We start from the raw sequence: 16598 nt of genomic DNA on the forward strand, positions 1-16598 counted from the left end.
GAGAGGACCCGGCACAGAGGTCCCTAGTCAAATCATGTGTAATTGGAAAGTGTCTGGGTGTTTACATTAGGGTGATACAGGTACAGACCATATGATCTGGGTGTTTACATTATACTTACTTTTTCATGGTAGTCAAACACGTCCTGCCAGACTATGGCTGTCTTGTTGAGTCCCTTAGTAATGTTCACCATACTGGAAGATACAAACACACAGACCTCTGTAGCATCCCCAACTTAAACCGAGCCAGTCCCAGAGCAGCCCACCACTACGTCCTATTTTCATTTCATTATCTTGGAAATAAATTGTGTCCATTTTTTAGGTGTATTTCTGCACCATACAGGTCTCCATTTTGGTCCTTTTTTGTCCACTAACTTTTCCATGTAGTAGGATTCCAGTTTTGTGTAGTCAGTTCCAAACCCCATCTTCAGCATGAAGCCTCGGACATCAGGGTTGGACTTCCTGTGAGAAACAACACATTACAATATGATCATTCTTGGGTCAAGTACTGGGGTGTATTTATTCTGCCGATTCTGTTGCAAAAAAGGAACTAAAACAAGAGTTTCTATTGGACAAATTCAGGTAAGTCCCTCCTAGTTTATTTCCGTTTGCCTTTTCACAAAACATTTGCAACAGACACGGCAGAATGAATACACCCTTGGAAGTTTGTGCAAGCTAAAGTACAATACATCTGATGGTTATGTATTCAAGCTATAGTACATCTGACGGTTATGTATTCAAGCTATAGTACATCTGACGGTTATGTATTCAAGCTATAGTACATCTGACGGTTATGTATTCAAGCTATAGTACATCTGACGGTTATGTATTCAAGCTATAGTACATCTGACGGTTATGTATTCAAGCTATAGTACATCTGACGGTTATGTATTCAAGCTATAGTACATCTGACGGTTATGTATTCAAGCTATAGTACAATACATCTGACGGTTATGTATTCAAGCTATAGTACAATACATCTGATGGTTATGTATTCAAGCTATAGTACATCTGACAGTTATGTATTCAAGCTACAATACATCTGACGGTTATGTATTCAAGCTATAGTACATCTGACGGTTATGTATTCAAGCTATAGTACATCTGACGGTTATGTATTCAAGCTATAGTACATCTGACGGTTATGTATTCAAGCTACAATACATCTGATGGTTATGTATTCAAGCTATAGTACATCTGACGGTTATGTATTCAAGCTATAGTACATCTGACGGTTATGTATTCAAGCTATAGTACATCTGACGGTTATGTATTCAAGCTATAGTACATCTGATGGTTATGTATTCAAGCTATAGTACATCTGACGGTTATGTATTCAAGCTATAGTACATCTGACGGTTATGTATTCAAGCTATAGTACATCTGACGGTTATGTATTCAAGCTATAGTACATCTGACAGTTATGTATTCAAGCTATAGTACATCTGACGGTTATGTATTCAAGCTATAGTACAATACATCTGACGGTTATGTATTCAAGCTATAGTACAATACATCTGATGGTTATGTATTCAAGCTATAGTACAATACATCTGACGGTTATGTATTCAAGCTATAGTACATCTGATGGTTATGTATTCAAGCTATAGTACATCTGACGGTTATGTATTCAAGCTATAGTACATCTGATGGTTATGTATTCAAGCTATAGTACATCTGACGGTTATGTATTCAAGCTATAGTACATCTGACGGTTATGTATTCAAGCTATAGTACAATACATCTGACGGTTATGTATTCAAGCTATAGTACAATACATCTGATGGTTATGTATTCAAGCTATAGTACAATACATCTGACGGTTATGTATTCAAGCTATAGTACATCTGACGGTTATGTATTCAAGCTATAGTACATCTGACGGTTATGTATTCAAGCTATAGTACATCTGACGGTTATGTATTCAAGCTATAGTACATCTGATGGTTATGTATTCAAGCTATAGTACATCTGACGGTTATGTATTCAAGCTACAATACATCTGACGGTTATGTATTCAAGCTATAGTACATCTGACGGTTATGTATTCAAGCTATAGTACATCTGACAGTTATGTATTCAAGCTATAGTACAATACATCTGACGGTTATGTATTCAAGCTATAGTACATCTGACGGTTATGTATTCAAGCTATAGTACATCTGACGGTTATGTATTCAAGCTATAGTACATCTGACAGTTATGTATTCAAGCTATAGTACATCTGACGGTTATGTATTCAAGCTATAGTACATCTGACGGTTATGTATTCAAGCTATAGTACATCTGACGGTTATGTATTCAAGCTATAGTACATCTGACAGTTATGTATTCAAGCTATAGTACATCTGACGGTTATGTATTCAAGCTATAATACATCTGACAGTTATGTATTCACGCTATAGTACATCTGACGGTTATGTATTCAAGCTATAGTACATCTGACGGTTATGTATTCAAGCTATAGTACATCTGACGGTTATGTATTCAAGCTATAGTACATCTGACGGTTATGTATTCAAGCTATAGTACATCTGACAGTTATGTATTCAAGCTATAGTACAATACATCTGATGGTTATGTATTCAAGCTATAGTACATCTGACGGTTATGTATTCAAGCTATAGTACATCTGACGGTTATGTATTCAAGCTATAGTACATCTGACGGTTATGTATTCAAGCTATAGTACATCTGACAGTTATGTATTCAAGCTATAGTACAATACATCTGATGGTTATGTATTCAAGCTATAGTACAATACATCTGATGGTTATGTATTCAAGCTATAGTACATCTGACAGTTATGTATTCAAGCTATAGTACAATACATCTGATGGTTATGTATTCAAGCTATAGTACATCTGACGGTTATGTATTCAAGCTATAGTACATCTGACAGTTATGTATTCAAGCTATAGTACAATACATCTGATGGTTATGTATTCAAGCTATAGTACATCTGACGGTTATGTATTCAAGCTATAGTACATCTGACGGTTATGTATTCAAGCTATAGTACATCTGACGGTTATGTATTCAAGCTATAGTACATCTGACGGTTATGTATTCAAGCTATAGTACATCTGATGGTTATGTATTCAAGCTATAATACATCTGACAGTTATGTATTCAAGCTATAGTACATCTGACGGTTATGTATTCAAGCTATAGTACATCTGACTGTTATGTATTCAAGCTATAGTACAATACATCTGACGGTTATGTATTCAAGCTATAGTACATCTGACGGTTATGTATTCAAGCTATAGTACATCTGATGGTTATGTATTCAAGCTATAGTACATCTGACGGTTATGTATTCAAGCTATAGTACATCTGACAGTTATGTATTCACGCTATAGTACATCTGACGGTTATGTATTCAAGCTATAGTACAATACATCTGATGGTTATGTATTCAAGCTATAGTACATCTGACGGTTATGTATTCAAGCTACAATACATCTGACGGTTATGTATTCAAGCTATAGTACAATACATCTGATGGTTATGTATTCAAGCTATAGTACATCTGACGGTTATGTATTCAAGCTATAGTACATCTGACGGTTATGTATTCAAGCTATAGTACATCTGATGGTTATGTATTCAAGCTATAGTACATCTGACGGTTATGTATTCAAGCTATAGTACATCTGACGGTTATGTATTCAAGCTATAGTACAATACATCTGATGGTTATGTATTCAAGCTATAGTACATCTGACGGTTATGTATTCAAGCTATAGTACATCTGACGGTTATGTATTCAAGCTATAGTACATCTGACGGTTATGTATTCAAGCTATAGTACATCTGACGGTTATGTATTCAAGCTATAGTACATCTGACGGTTATGTATTCAAGCTATAGTACATCTGACGGTTATGTATTCAAGCTATAGTACATCTGATGGTTATGTATTCAAGCTATAGTACATCTGACAGTTATGTATTCAAGCTATAGTACATCTGACGGTTATGTATTCAAGCTACAATACATCTGACAGTTATGTATTCAAGCTATAGTACATCTGACGGTTATGTATTCAAGCTATAGTACATCTGACGGTTATGTATTCAAGCTATAGTACATCTGACGGTTATGTATTCAAGCTATAGTACAATACATCTGATGGTTATGTATTCAAGCTATAGTACATCTGACAGTTATGTATTCAAGCTATAGTACATCTGACGGTTATGTATTCAAGCTATAGTACATCTGACGGTTATGTATTCAAGCTATAGTACATCTGATGGTTATGTATTCAAGCTATAGTACATCTGACGGTTATGTATTCAAGCTATAGTACATCTGACGGTTATGTATTCAAGCTATAGTACATCTGACGGTTATGTATTCAAGCTATAGTACATCTGACGGTTATGTATTCAAGCTATAGTACATCTGACGGTTATGTATTCAAGCTATAGTACATCTGACGGTTATGTATTCAAGCTATATGTATTCAAGCTATATGTATTCAAGCTATAGTACAATACATCTGATGGTTATGTATTCAAGCTATAGTACAATACATCTGATGGTTATGTATTCAAGCTATAGTACATCTGACAGTTATGTATTCAAGCTATAGTACATCTGACGGTTATGTATTCAAGCTATAGTACATCTGACGGTTATGTATTCAAGCTATAGTACAATACATCTGACGGTTATGTATTCAAGCTATAGTACATCTGACGGTTATGTATTCAAGCTATAGTACATCTGACAGTTATGTATTCAAGCTATAGTACAATACATCTGACGGTTATGTATTCAAGCTATAGTACATCTGACGGTTATGTATTCAAGCTACAATACATCTGACGGTTATGTATTCAAGCTATAGTACAATACATCTGACGGTTATGTATTCAAGCTATAGTACATCTGACGGTTATGTATTCAAGCTACAATACATCTGACGGTTATGTATTCAAGCTATAGTACAATACATCTGACGGTTATGTATTCAAGCTATAGTACATCTGATGGTTATGTATTCAAGCTAGAATACATCTGACGGTTATGTATTCAAGCTATAGTACATCTGACGGTTATGTATTCAAGCTACAATACATCTGACGGTTATGTATTCAAGCTATAGTACAATACATCTGACGGTTATGTATTCAAGCTATAGTACATCTGACGGTTATGTATTCAAGCTATAGTACATCTGACGGTTATGTATTCAAGCTATAGTACATCTGATGGTTATGTATTCAAGCTAGAATACATCTGACGGTTATGTATTCAAGCTATAGTACATCTGACGGTTATGTATTCAAGCTATAGTACATCTGACAGTTATGTATTCAAGCTATAGTACATCTGACGGTTATGTATTCAAGCTATAGTACATCTGACGGTTATGTATTCAAGCTATAGTACATCTGACAGTTATGTATTCAAGCTATAGTACATCTGACGGTTATGTATTCAAGCTATAGTACATCTGATGGTTATGTATTCAAGCTACAATACATCTGACGGTTATGTATTCAAGCTACAATACATCTGATGGTTATGTATTCAAGCTATAGTACATCTGACGGTTATGTATTCAAGCTATAGTACAATACATCTGATGGTTATGTATTCAAGCTATAGTACATCTGACGGTTATGTATTCAAGCTATAGTACATCTGACGGTTATGTATTCAAGCTATAGTACATCTGACGGTTATGTATTCAAGCTATAGTACATCTGATGGTTATGTATTCAAGCTATAGTACATCTGACAGTTATGTATTCAAGCTATAGTACATCTGAAGGTTATGTATTCAAGCTATAGTACATCTGACGGTTATGTATTCAAGCTATAGTACATCTGACGGTTATGTATTCAAGCTATAGTACATCTGACGGTTATGTATTCAAGCTATAGTACAATACATCTGATGGTTATGTATTCAAGCTATAGTACATCTGACGGTTATGTATTCAAGCTATAGTACATCTGACGGTTATGTATTCAAGCTATAGTACATCTGACGGTTATGTATTCAAGCTATAGTACATCTGACGGTTATGTATTCAAGCTACAATACATCTGACAGTTATGTATTCAAGCTATAGTACATCTGACGGTTATGTATTCAAGCTATAGTACATCTGACGGTTATGTATTCAAGCTATAGTACAATACATCTGATGGTTATGTATTCAAGCTATAGTACATCTGACAGTTATGTATTCAAGCTATAGTACATCTGACGGTTATGTATTCAAGCTATAGTACATCTGATGGTTATGTATTCAAGCTATAGTACATCTGACGGTTATGTATTCAAGCTATAGTACATCTGAAGGTTATGTATTCAAGCTATAGTACATCTGACGGTTATGTATTCAAGCTATAGTACATCTGAAGGTTATGTATTCAAGCTATAGTACATCTGACGGTTATGTATTCAAGCTATAGTACATCTGATGGTTATGTATTCAAGCTATAGTACAATACATCTGACGGTTATGTATTCAAGCTATAGTACATCTGAAGGTTATGTATTCAAGCTATAGTACATCTGATGGTTATGTATTCAAGCTATAGTACATCTGACGGTTATGTATTCAAGCTATAGTACAATACATCTGACGGTTATGTATTCAAGCTATAGTACATCTGATGGTTATGTATTCAAGCTACAATACATCTGACGGTTATGTATTCAAGCTATATGTATTCAAGCTATATGTATTCAAGCTATAGTACAATACATCTGATGGTTATGTATTCAAGCTATAGTACAATACATCTGATGGTTATGTATTCAAGCTATAGTACATCTGACAGTTATGTATTCAAGCTATAGTACATCTGACGGTTATGTATTCAAGCTATAGTACATCTGACAGTTATGTATTCAAGCTATAGTACATCTGACGGTTATGTATTCAAGCTATAGTACATCTGACAGTTATGTATTCAAGCTATAGTACATCTGACGGTTATGTATTTAAGCTATAGTACATCTGACGGTTATGTATTCAAGCTATAGTACAATACATCTGATGGTTATGTATTCAAGCTATAGTACAATACATCTGATGGTTATGTATTCAAGCTATAGTACATCTGACGGTTATGTATTCAAGCTATAGTACATCTGACGGTTATGTATTCAAGCTATAGTACATCTGACGGTTATGTATTCAAGCTATAGTACATCTGACGGTTATGTATTCAGGCTATAGTACATCTGATGGTTATGTATTCAAGCTATAGTACAATACATCTGACGGTTATGTATTCAAGCTATAGTACATCTGACGGTTATGTATTCAAGCTACAATACATCTGACGGTTATGTATTCAAGCTACAATACATCTGACGGTTATGTATTCAAGCTATAGTACATCTGACGGTTATGTATTCAAGCTATAGTACATCTGACGGTTATGTATTCAAGCTATAGTACATCTGACGGTTATGTATTCAAGCTACAATACATCTGACGGTTATGTATTCAAGCTATAGTACAATACATCTGACGGTTATGTATTCAAGCTATAGTACATCTGATGGTTATGTATTCAAGCTACAATACATCTGACGGTTATGTATTCAAGCTATAGTACATCTGACGGTTATGTATTCAAGCTATAGTACATCTGACAGTTATGTATTCAAGCTATAGTACATCTGACGGTTATGTATTCAAGCTATAGTACATCTGACGGTTATGTATTCAAGCTACAATACATCTGACGGTTATGTATTCAAGCTATAGTACATCTGACGGTTATGTATTCAAGCTATAGTACATCTGACGGTTATGTATTCAAGCTATAGTACATCTGACGGTTATGTATTCAAGCTACAATACATCTGACGGTTATGTATTCAAGCTATATGTATTCAAGCCCCCCCCCCCCCTCAGAACAGCCTCAATGTGTCGGGGCATGGACTCAGCAAGGTGTCAAAAGCTTTCAAAAGGGATGCAGGCCCATGCTGACTCCAATGCTTCTCACAGTTGTTCTCAAGTTGGCTGGGTGTTCTTTTAGGTGGTGGACGATTCTTAAAATTAATACACATGGGAAACTGTTGAGCATGAAAAACCCAGCAAATCAAGTTCTGAGATACTCAAACCGGTGCGCCTGGCACTACCATACCCCATTCAAAGGCACCTACTACCATACCCTGTTCAAAGACACCTACTACCATACCCCATTCAAAGGCACCTACTACCATACCCTGTTCAAAGACACCTACTACCATACCCCGTTCAAAGGCACCTACTACCATACCCCTGTTCAAAGACACCTACTACCATACCCCTGTTCAAAGACACCTACTACCATACCCCGTTCAAAGGTACCTACTACCATACCCCTGTTCAAAGGCACCTACTATCACACCCCTGTTCAAAGACACCTACTACCATACCCCTGTTCAAAGACACCTACTACCATACCCCGTTCAAAGGTACCTACTACCATACCCCGTTCAAAGGTTCCTACTACCATACCCCGTTCAAAGACGCCTACTACCGTACCCCGTTCAAAGGCGCCTACTACCATACTCCCGTTCAAAGGTACCTACTACCATACCCCATTCAAAGGCACCTACTACCATACCCTGTTCAAAGACACCTACTACCATACCCCATTCAAAGGCACCTACTACCATACGCCTGTTCAAAGACACCTACTACCATACCCCGTTCAAAGGTACCTACTACCATACCCCTGTTCAAAGGCACCTACTATCACACCCCTGTTCAAAGACACCTACTACCATACCCCTGTTCAAAGACACCTACTACCATACCCCGTTCAAAGGTACCTACTACCATACCCCGTTCAAAGGTACCTACTACCATACCCCGTTCAAAGACGCCTACTACCGTACCCCGTTCAAAGACACCTACCACCATACCCCGTTCAAAGACACCTACTACCATACCCCGTTCAAAGGTACCTACTACCATACCCCGTTCAAAGGTACCTACTACCATACCCCGTTCAAAGACGCCTACTACCATACCCCGTTCAAAGGTACCTACTACCATACCCCGTTCAAAGACACCTACTACCATACCCCGTTCAAAGGTACCTACTACCATACCCCGTTCAAAGACACCTACTACCATACCCTGTTCAAAGGTACCTACCACCATACCCCGTTCAAAGACACCTACCACCATACCCCGTTCAAAGACACCTACTACCATACCCCGTTCAAAGGCACCTACTACCATACCCTGTTCAAAGACACCTACTACCATACCCTGTTCAAAGGCACCTACTACCATACCCTGTTCAAAGACACCTACTACCATACCCCGTTCAAAGACACCTACTACCATACCCCGTTCAAAGGCACCTACTACCATACCCCGTTCAAAGGCACCTACTACCATACCCCGTTCAAAGGTACCTACTACCATACCCCGTTCAAAGACACCTACTACCATACCCCGTTCAAAGGTACCTACTACCATACCCCGTACAAAGACACCTACTACCATACCCCGTTCAAAGGTACCTACTACCATACCCCGTTCAAAGACACCTACCACCATACCCCGTTCAAAGACACCTACTACCATACCCCGTTCAAAGGCACCTACCACCATACCCCGTTCAAAGACACCTACCACCATACCCCGTTCAAAGACACCTACTACCATACCCCGTTCAAAGGCACCTACTACCATACCCCGTTCAAAGACACCTACTACCATACCCCGTTCAAAGGCACCTACTACCATACCCCGTTCAAAGGCACCTACTACCATACCCCGTACAAAGACACCTACTACCATACCCCGTTCAAAGGTACCTACTACCATACCCTGTTCAAAGGCACCTACCACCATACCCCGTTCAAAGACACCTACTACCATACCCCGTTCAAAGGCACCTACTACCATACCCCGTTCAAAGGCACCTACTACCATACCCCGTTCAAAGGTACCTACTACCATACCCTGTTCAAAGGCACCTACCACCATACCCCGTTCAAAGACACCTACTACCATACCCCGTTCAAAGGCACCTACCACCATACCCCGTTCAAAGGCACCTACTACCATACCCCGTTCAAAGGCACCTACTACCATACCCCGTTCAAAGGCACCTACTACCATACCCCGTTCAAAGGCACCTACTACCGTACCCCGTTCAAAGGCACCTACTACCATACCCCGTTCAAAGGCACCTACTACCATACCCTGTTCAAAGGCACTGAAATATCTAGTCTTGCCCATTCACCCTCTGAATGGCACAAATATACAATCCATGTCTCAATTGTCTCAAGCCTTAAAAATCCTTCTTTAACCCGTCTCCTCCCCTTCATCTACACTGATTGAAGTGGATTTAACAAGTGACATCAATAAGGGATCATAGCTTTCACCTGGTCAGTCTGTCATGGAAAGAGCAGGGCTCTTAAGTGCTAGCACACACACACACGTACTGTACTGTACATTCTGATAATGTAGTGGTGTAATATTGTTACATGATGTACTGTTTTATATTTTGTGTTATGTGTAAAGAAAGTGCCTCAATGTGTTTGGACCACAGGAAGAGTAGCTGCTGCATGGGCATGAACTAATGGTGATCCCTGATAAATACCAATACAAATGTTTCGTATAGTCAGTGTGTATTGACACATTGGAAGTTAGACCATACAAAGTAGATGTACTGTAACGGACAACCCTCTTCACATCTCTCGACAAAACAAACGGAACAGTAGCAACAATTATGTCCTCACAGCATCAAGAGACACACTACTTTTTGATATATATACACACTTTCACTATTCAAAAAAATGTCAGTTAATCAAGTTTGTATAGCCTTAACATCAACCTACCAGCAGGTGAAGTCTACCTCGTCCCCTCCCAGATGGACGTAAGAGTCAGGAAACACTGAGGTGACCTCTTTAAACAGGCGGGTCATGAACTGGTAGCTGGAGGAGTTGGCTGGGTTCACTGGACCGAACGTCCCAGAGGGAACTGTGCCCTTATAGCAGGGGGTCAGGAGACCGGGCTGTCCTGAGGAGAGAGGGGTCAGGGGGTTATGGGTGGGGAGAGATGGGTCAGGAGACCGGGCTGTCCTGAGGAGAGAGGGGTCAGGGGGTTATGGGTGGGGAGAGATGGGTCAGGAGACCGGGCTGTCCTGAGGAGAGAGGGGTCAGGGGGTTATGGGTGGGGAGAGAGAGGTCAGGAGACCGGGCTGTCCTGAGGAGAGAGGGGTCAGGGGGTTATGGGTGGGGAGAGATGGATCAGGAGACTGGGCTGTCCTGAGGAGAGAGGGGTCAGGGGGTTATGGGTGGGGAGAGATGGGTCAGGAGACCGGGCTGTCCTGAGGAGAAAGGGGTCAGGGGGTTATGGGTGGGGAGAGATGGGTCAGGAGACCGGGCTATCCTGAGGAGAAAGGGGTCAGGGGGTTATGGGTGGGGAGAGATGGGTCAGGAGACTGGGCTGTCCTGAGGAGAGAGGGGTCAGGGGGTTATGGGTGGGGAGAGATGGGTCAGGAGACCGGGCTGTCCTGAGGAGAGAGGGGTCAGGGGGTTATGGGTGGGGAGAGATGGGTCAGGAGACCGGGCTGTCCTGAGGAGAGAGGGGTCAGGAGGTTATGGGTGGGGAGAGATGGGTCAGGAGACCGGGCTGTCCTGAGGAGAAAGAGGTCAGGGGGTTATGGTTAGTTAGAACAAGTGGTGGAAAAAGTACCCAGTTATCATACTTGAGTAAATGTAAAATATAACTTCATTAGAAAATGACTAAAAGTGGAAGTCACCCAGTAAAATACCCAGTAAAATACCCAGTAAAATACTAGAGTAAAAGTCTAAAAGTATTTGGTTTTAAATTGTTGGATTCTGGGTTAAACTTGGAACATTGCTATCCTAGAGACATAACATATCAGATGTAAGACTATAGTATCTGAGGGGTGATAGAGACTGGTTTTTACATCAGAAGTTAATGGTTATCTGTTGAAGCCAGATGGCTTTGGAATGTGTTGGGTGGATGGGAGGAAGTCACATGATTGCTATGGGGGATAAGGATGGATATCTGTGGATTAGGCAAATGAGGGGTTGAGGTCAGGTCAGATCCCCTTAAGGGAGACATTATGGTTTATTACCTACCCTATTACGTTAGCAATTCATAGTCCATCGGTAAATAGCCCACCCAATTTACCTACCTCATCCCCATACTGTTTTTATTTATTTACTTTTCTGCTCTTTTGCACACCAGTATCTCTACCTGTACATGACCATCTGATAAATTATCACTCCAGTGTTAATCTTCTAAATTGTAATTATTCGCCTACCTCCTCATGCCTTTTGCACACAATGTATATAGACTATCTTTTTTATTTGTTATTTTTCTACTGTGTTATTGACTTGTTTATTGTTTACTCCATGTGTAACTCTGCATTGTTGTCTGTGTCACACTGCTTTGCTTTATCTTGGCCAGGTCACAGTTGTAAATGAGAACTTGTTCTCAACTAGTCTACCTGGTTAAATAAAGGTAAAATAAATAAACAAAACATTTAAAAAGAAGCAGAGTCCATGACTGGGTGTGTGTTACATTTGCCCCATGACTGTGTGTGTGTGTGTGTGCGTGCGCGCGCGTGTGTGTGTGTGTTACCTTTGCCCATGACTATGTGTGTGTGTGTGTGTGTGTGTACCTTTGCCCATGACTGAGGGTGTGTGTGTGTGTTATCTTTGCCCCATGACTGAGGGTGTATGTGTGTGTTACCTTTGCCCCATGACTGGGTGTATGCGTGTGTTACCTTTGCCCCATGACTGGGTGTATGCATGTGTGTTACCTTTGCCCCATGACTGTGTGTGTGCACGTGTGTGTTACCGTTGCCCCATGACTGTGTGTGTTACCTTTGCCCCATTAATGTGCGTGTGTGTGTTACCTTTGCCCCATGACTGTGTGTGTGTGTGTTACCTTTGCCCCATGACTGAGGATGTGTGTGTGTTACCTTTGCCCCATGACTGAGGGTGTGTGTGTGTTACTTTTGCCCCATGACTGTGTGTGTGTGTGTTACCTTTGCCCCATGACTGTTTGTGTGTGCGTTACCTTTGCCCTATGACTGAGGGTGTGTGTGTGTTACCTTTGCCCCATGACTGAGGGTGTGTGCGATTTTCCTTTGCCCCATGACTGAGGGTGTGTGTGTGACCTTTGCCCCATGACTGAGGGTGTGTGTGTGTGACCTTTGCCCCATGACTGAGGGTGTGTGTGTGTGTGTGTGTGTGACCTTTGCCCCATGACTGAGGGTGTGTGTGCTACCTTTGCCCCATGACTGTGGGTGTGTGTGTTACCTTTGCCCCATGACTGAGGGTGTGTGCGATTTTCCTTTGCCCCATGACTGAGGGTGTGTGTGTGTGACCTTTGCCCCATGACTGAGGGTGTGTGTGTGTGACCTTTGCCCCATGACTGAGGGTGTGTGTGTGTGACCTTTGCCCCATGACTGAGGGTGTGTGTGCTACCTTTGCCCCATGACTGAGGGTGTGTGTGCTACCTTTGCCCCATGACTGTGGGTGTGTGTTACCTTTGCCCCATGACTGGGTGTGTCCCGGGGAGTCAAATTCAGCCAGGACCCTAATGCCTCTGAGTCTGGCGTGGGCGATAACCCTCTTCACGTCTATCTGGGTGTACACATGGGTCGACGGATGGAACGCCCCCTAGGACACACAGAGCCGAGCAGAATATCAGCCAAGCACAACATCAGATGACAATAGAATATTGAAGGAGGCAGGTAGCCTAGCAGTAATAGAATATTGTTGAGGGCGGCAGGTAGCCTAGCGGTAGGAGGGCGGCAGGTAGCCTAGCAGTAAGAGGGCGGCAGGTAGCCTAGCAGTAAGAGGGCGGCAGGTAGCCTAGCGGTAGGAGGGCGGCAGGTAGCCTAGCGGTAAGAGGGAGGCAGGTAGTCTAGCAGTAAGAGCGAGGCAGGTAGCCTAGCGGTAAGAGGGAAGCAGGTAGCCTAGAGGTAAGAGGGCAGCAGGTAGCCTAGCGGTAAGCAGGTAGCCTAGCGGTAAGCAGGTAGCCTAGAGGTAAGAGGGCGGCAGGTAGCCTAGCGGTAAGAGGGAGGCAGGTAGCCTAGCGGTAAGAGGGAGGCAGGTAGCCTAGCAGTAAGAGCGAGGCAGGTAGCCTAGCGGTAAGAGGGAAGCAGGTAGCCTAGAGGTAAGAGGGCAGCAGGTAGCCTAGCGGTAAGAGGGCGGCAGGTAGCCTAGCGGTAAGAGGGAGGCAGGTAGCCTAGCGGTAAGAGGGCGGCAGGTAGCCTAGCGGTAAGAGGGTGGCAGGTAGCCTAGCGGTAAGAGGGCGGCAGGTAGCCTAGCGGTAAGAGGGCGGCAGGTAGCCTAGCGGTAAGAGGGCGGCAGGTAGCCTAGCGGTAAGAGGGCGGCAGGTAGCCTAGCGGTAAGAGGGCGGCAGGTAGCCTAGAGGTAAGCGGGAGAGAGGTAGCCTAGCGGTAAGCGGGAGACAGGTAGCCTAGCGGTAAGAGGGCGGCATGTAGCCTAGAGGTAAGAGGGAGGCAGGTAGCCTAGCAGTAAAATAATATTGTTGAGGGCGGCAGGTAGCCTAGCGGTAGGAGGGCGGCAGGTAGCCTAGCGGTAGGAGGGAGGCAGGTAGCCTAGCGGTAAGCAGCCTAGAGGTAAGAGGGAGGCAGGTAGCCTAGCAGTAAAATAATATTGTTGAGGGCGGCAGGTAGTCTAGCGGTAGGAGGGCGGCAGGTAGCATAGCGGTAAGCAGGTAGCCTAGCGGTAATATAATATTGTTGAGGGCGGCAGGTAGCCTAGCGGTAGGAGGGCGGCAGGTAACCTAGCGGTAAGCGGGAGGCAGGTAGCCTAGAGGTAAGAGGGAGGCAGGTAGCCTAGCGGTAATAGAACATTGTTGAGGGCGGCAGGTAGCCTAGCGGTAGGAGGGCGGCAGGTAGCCTAGCGGGATGAGGAAGGCAGGTAGCCTAGCGGTAGGAGGGAGGCAGGTAGCCTAGCGGTAAGAGGGAGGCAGGTAGCCTAGCGGTAAGCGGGAGGCAGGTAGCCTAGCGGTAAGCGGAGGCAGGTAGCCTAGCGGTAAGAGGGCGGCAGGTAGCCTAGCGGTAAGCGGGAGGCAGGTAGCCCAGCGGGAAGAGGGAGGCAGGTAGCCTAGCGGGAAGAGGGAGGCAGGTAGCCTAGCGGTAAGCTGGAGGCAGGTAGCCTAGCAGGAAGAGGGAGGCAGGTAGCCTAGCGGGAAGAGGGAGGCAGGTAGCTTAGCGGGAAGAGGGATGCAGGTAGCCTAGCGGGAAGAGGGAGGCAGGTAGCCTAGCGGTAAGCTGGAGGCAGGTAGCCTAGCGGGAAGAGGGAGGCAGGTAGCCTAGCGGTAAGCGGGAAGCAGGTAGCCTAGCGGGAAGAGGGAGGCAGGTAGCCTAGCGGGAAGAGGAAGGCAGGTAGCCTAGCGGTAGGAGGGCGGTTTGAACGTGGAAGTATTTTATTTTTGTATAAAAGTTTTCCTTCTCGAACATGTGAACTTTCATGTGCCTTAATAATGGTTTATGCCATCTGTAAATATTAATAAAATGATAAATTACGAGCTTAGTTGGTTAAGCCACAGAAAAAGTCAGTAACCTTCCCACTAGCCATGATTAGCTGAGACAATGAGTGGGCTGAACATGCCAAGCGATGAGTTTGGATTGGTGTAACTGAGTCAGGTATGTTGTCCTCCTCGCTCGCACACGCTATTTCAGTTCTGCCCACACATTTTCTATAGGATTTAAAGGTCAGGGCTTTGTGATGGCCACTCCAATACCTTGACTTTCTGGTCCTTAAGCCATTTTGCCACAACTTTGGAAGTATGCTTGGGGTCATTTTCCATTTGGAGACCCATTTGCGACCAAGCATTAACTTAAGCAAGACTGATGTCTTGAGATGTTGCTTCAATATATCCACATCATTTTCCCGCCTCATGATGCCATCTATTTCGTGAAGTGCACCAGACCCTCCTGCAGCAAAGCACCCCCACAACATGATGCTGCCACCCCCGTGCTTCACAGTTGGGATGGTGTTCTTCGTTTTGCAAGCCTCCCCCTTTTTCCTCCAAACATAACAATGGTCATTATGGCCAAACAGTTCTATTTTTGTTTCATCAGACCAGAGGATATTGTTGGAGTAGTGGCTTCTTCCTTGCTGAGCGGCCTTTCAGGTTATGTTGATATAGGACTCATTTTACTGTGGATATAGATACTCTTGTACTGTTTCCAAGGTCCTTTGCTGTTGTTCTGAGATTGATTTGCACTTTTCGCACCAAGGTACGTTCATTGCTAGGAGACAGAATGCGTCTCCTTCCTGAGCGGTATGACGGCTGCGTGGTCCCATGGTGTTTATACTTGCGTACTATTGTTTATACAGATGAACGTGGGAACTTCAGGCGTTTGGAAATTGATCCCAAGGATGAATCAGACTCGTGGAGGTCTACAATTTCTATTCTGAGGTCTTGGCAGATTTATTTTGAATTTCCCATGATGTCAAGCAAAGTGGCACTGAGTTTGAAGGTAGGCCTTGAAATACATCCACAGGTACACCTCCAAATGACTCAAATGATGTCATTTAGCCTATCAGAAGCTTCTAAAGCCATGACATTTTCTGGAATTTTCCA

The 16598-nt window shown here is 42.8% G+C and overlaps 1 protein-coding gene across 2 annotated transcripts in view; it reads right to left on the reverse strand.

The window, feature by feature from the left end:
• Positions 1-16598, reverse strand: part of hexa (hexosaminidase A (alpha polypeptide)) — a 52495-nt gene that overhangs the window by 12938 nt on the left and 22959 nt on the right. For both annotated transcript variants that reach the window (XM_036961277.1, XM_036961273.1), the window contains 4 exons: positions 13522-13654; positions 10832-11012; positions 373-459; positions 120-192 (listed from right to left, as the gene is read on the reverse strand). In XM_036961277.1, the coding sequence (XP_036817172.1) occupies positions 120-192; positions 373-459; positions 10832-11012; positions 13522-13654 (474 nt within the window). The remainder of the gene's footprint in view (positions 1-119; positions 193-372; positions 460-10831; positions 11013-13521; positions 13655-16598) is intronic.

The sequence above is a fragment of the Oncorhynchus mykiss genome, chromosome 2 (assembly GCF_013265735.2).
Source record: "Oncorhynchus mykiss isolate Arlee chromosome 2, USDA_OmykA_1.1, whole genome shotgun sequence".
Classification (NCBI taxonomy): domain Eukaryota; kingdom Metazoa; phylum Chordata; class Actinopteri; order Salmoniformes; family Salmonidae; genus Oncorhynchus; species Oncorhynchus mykiss.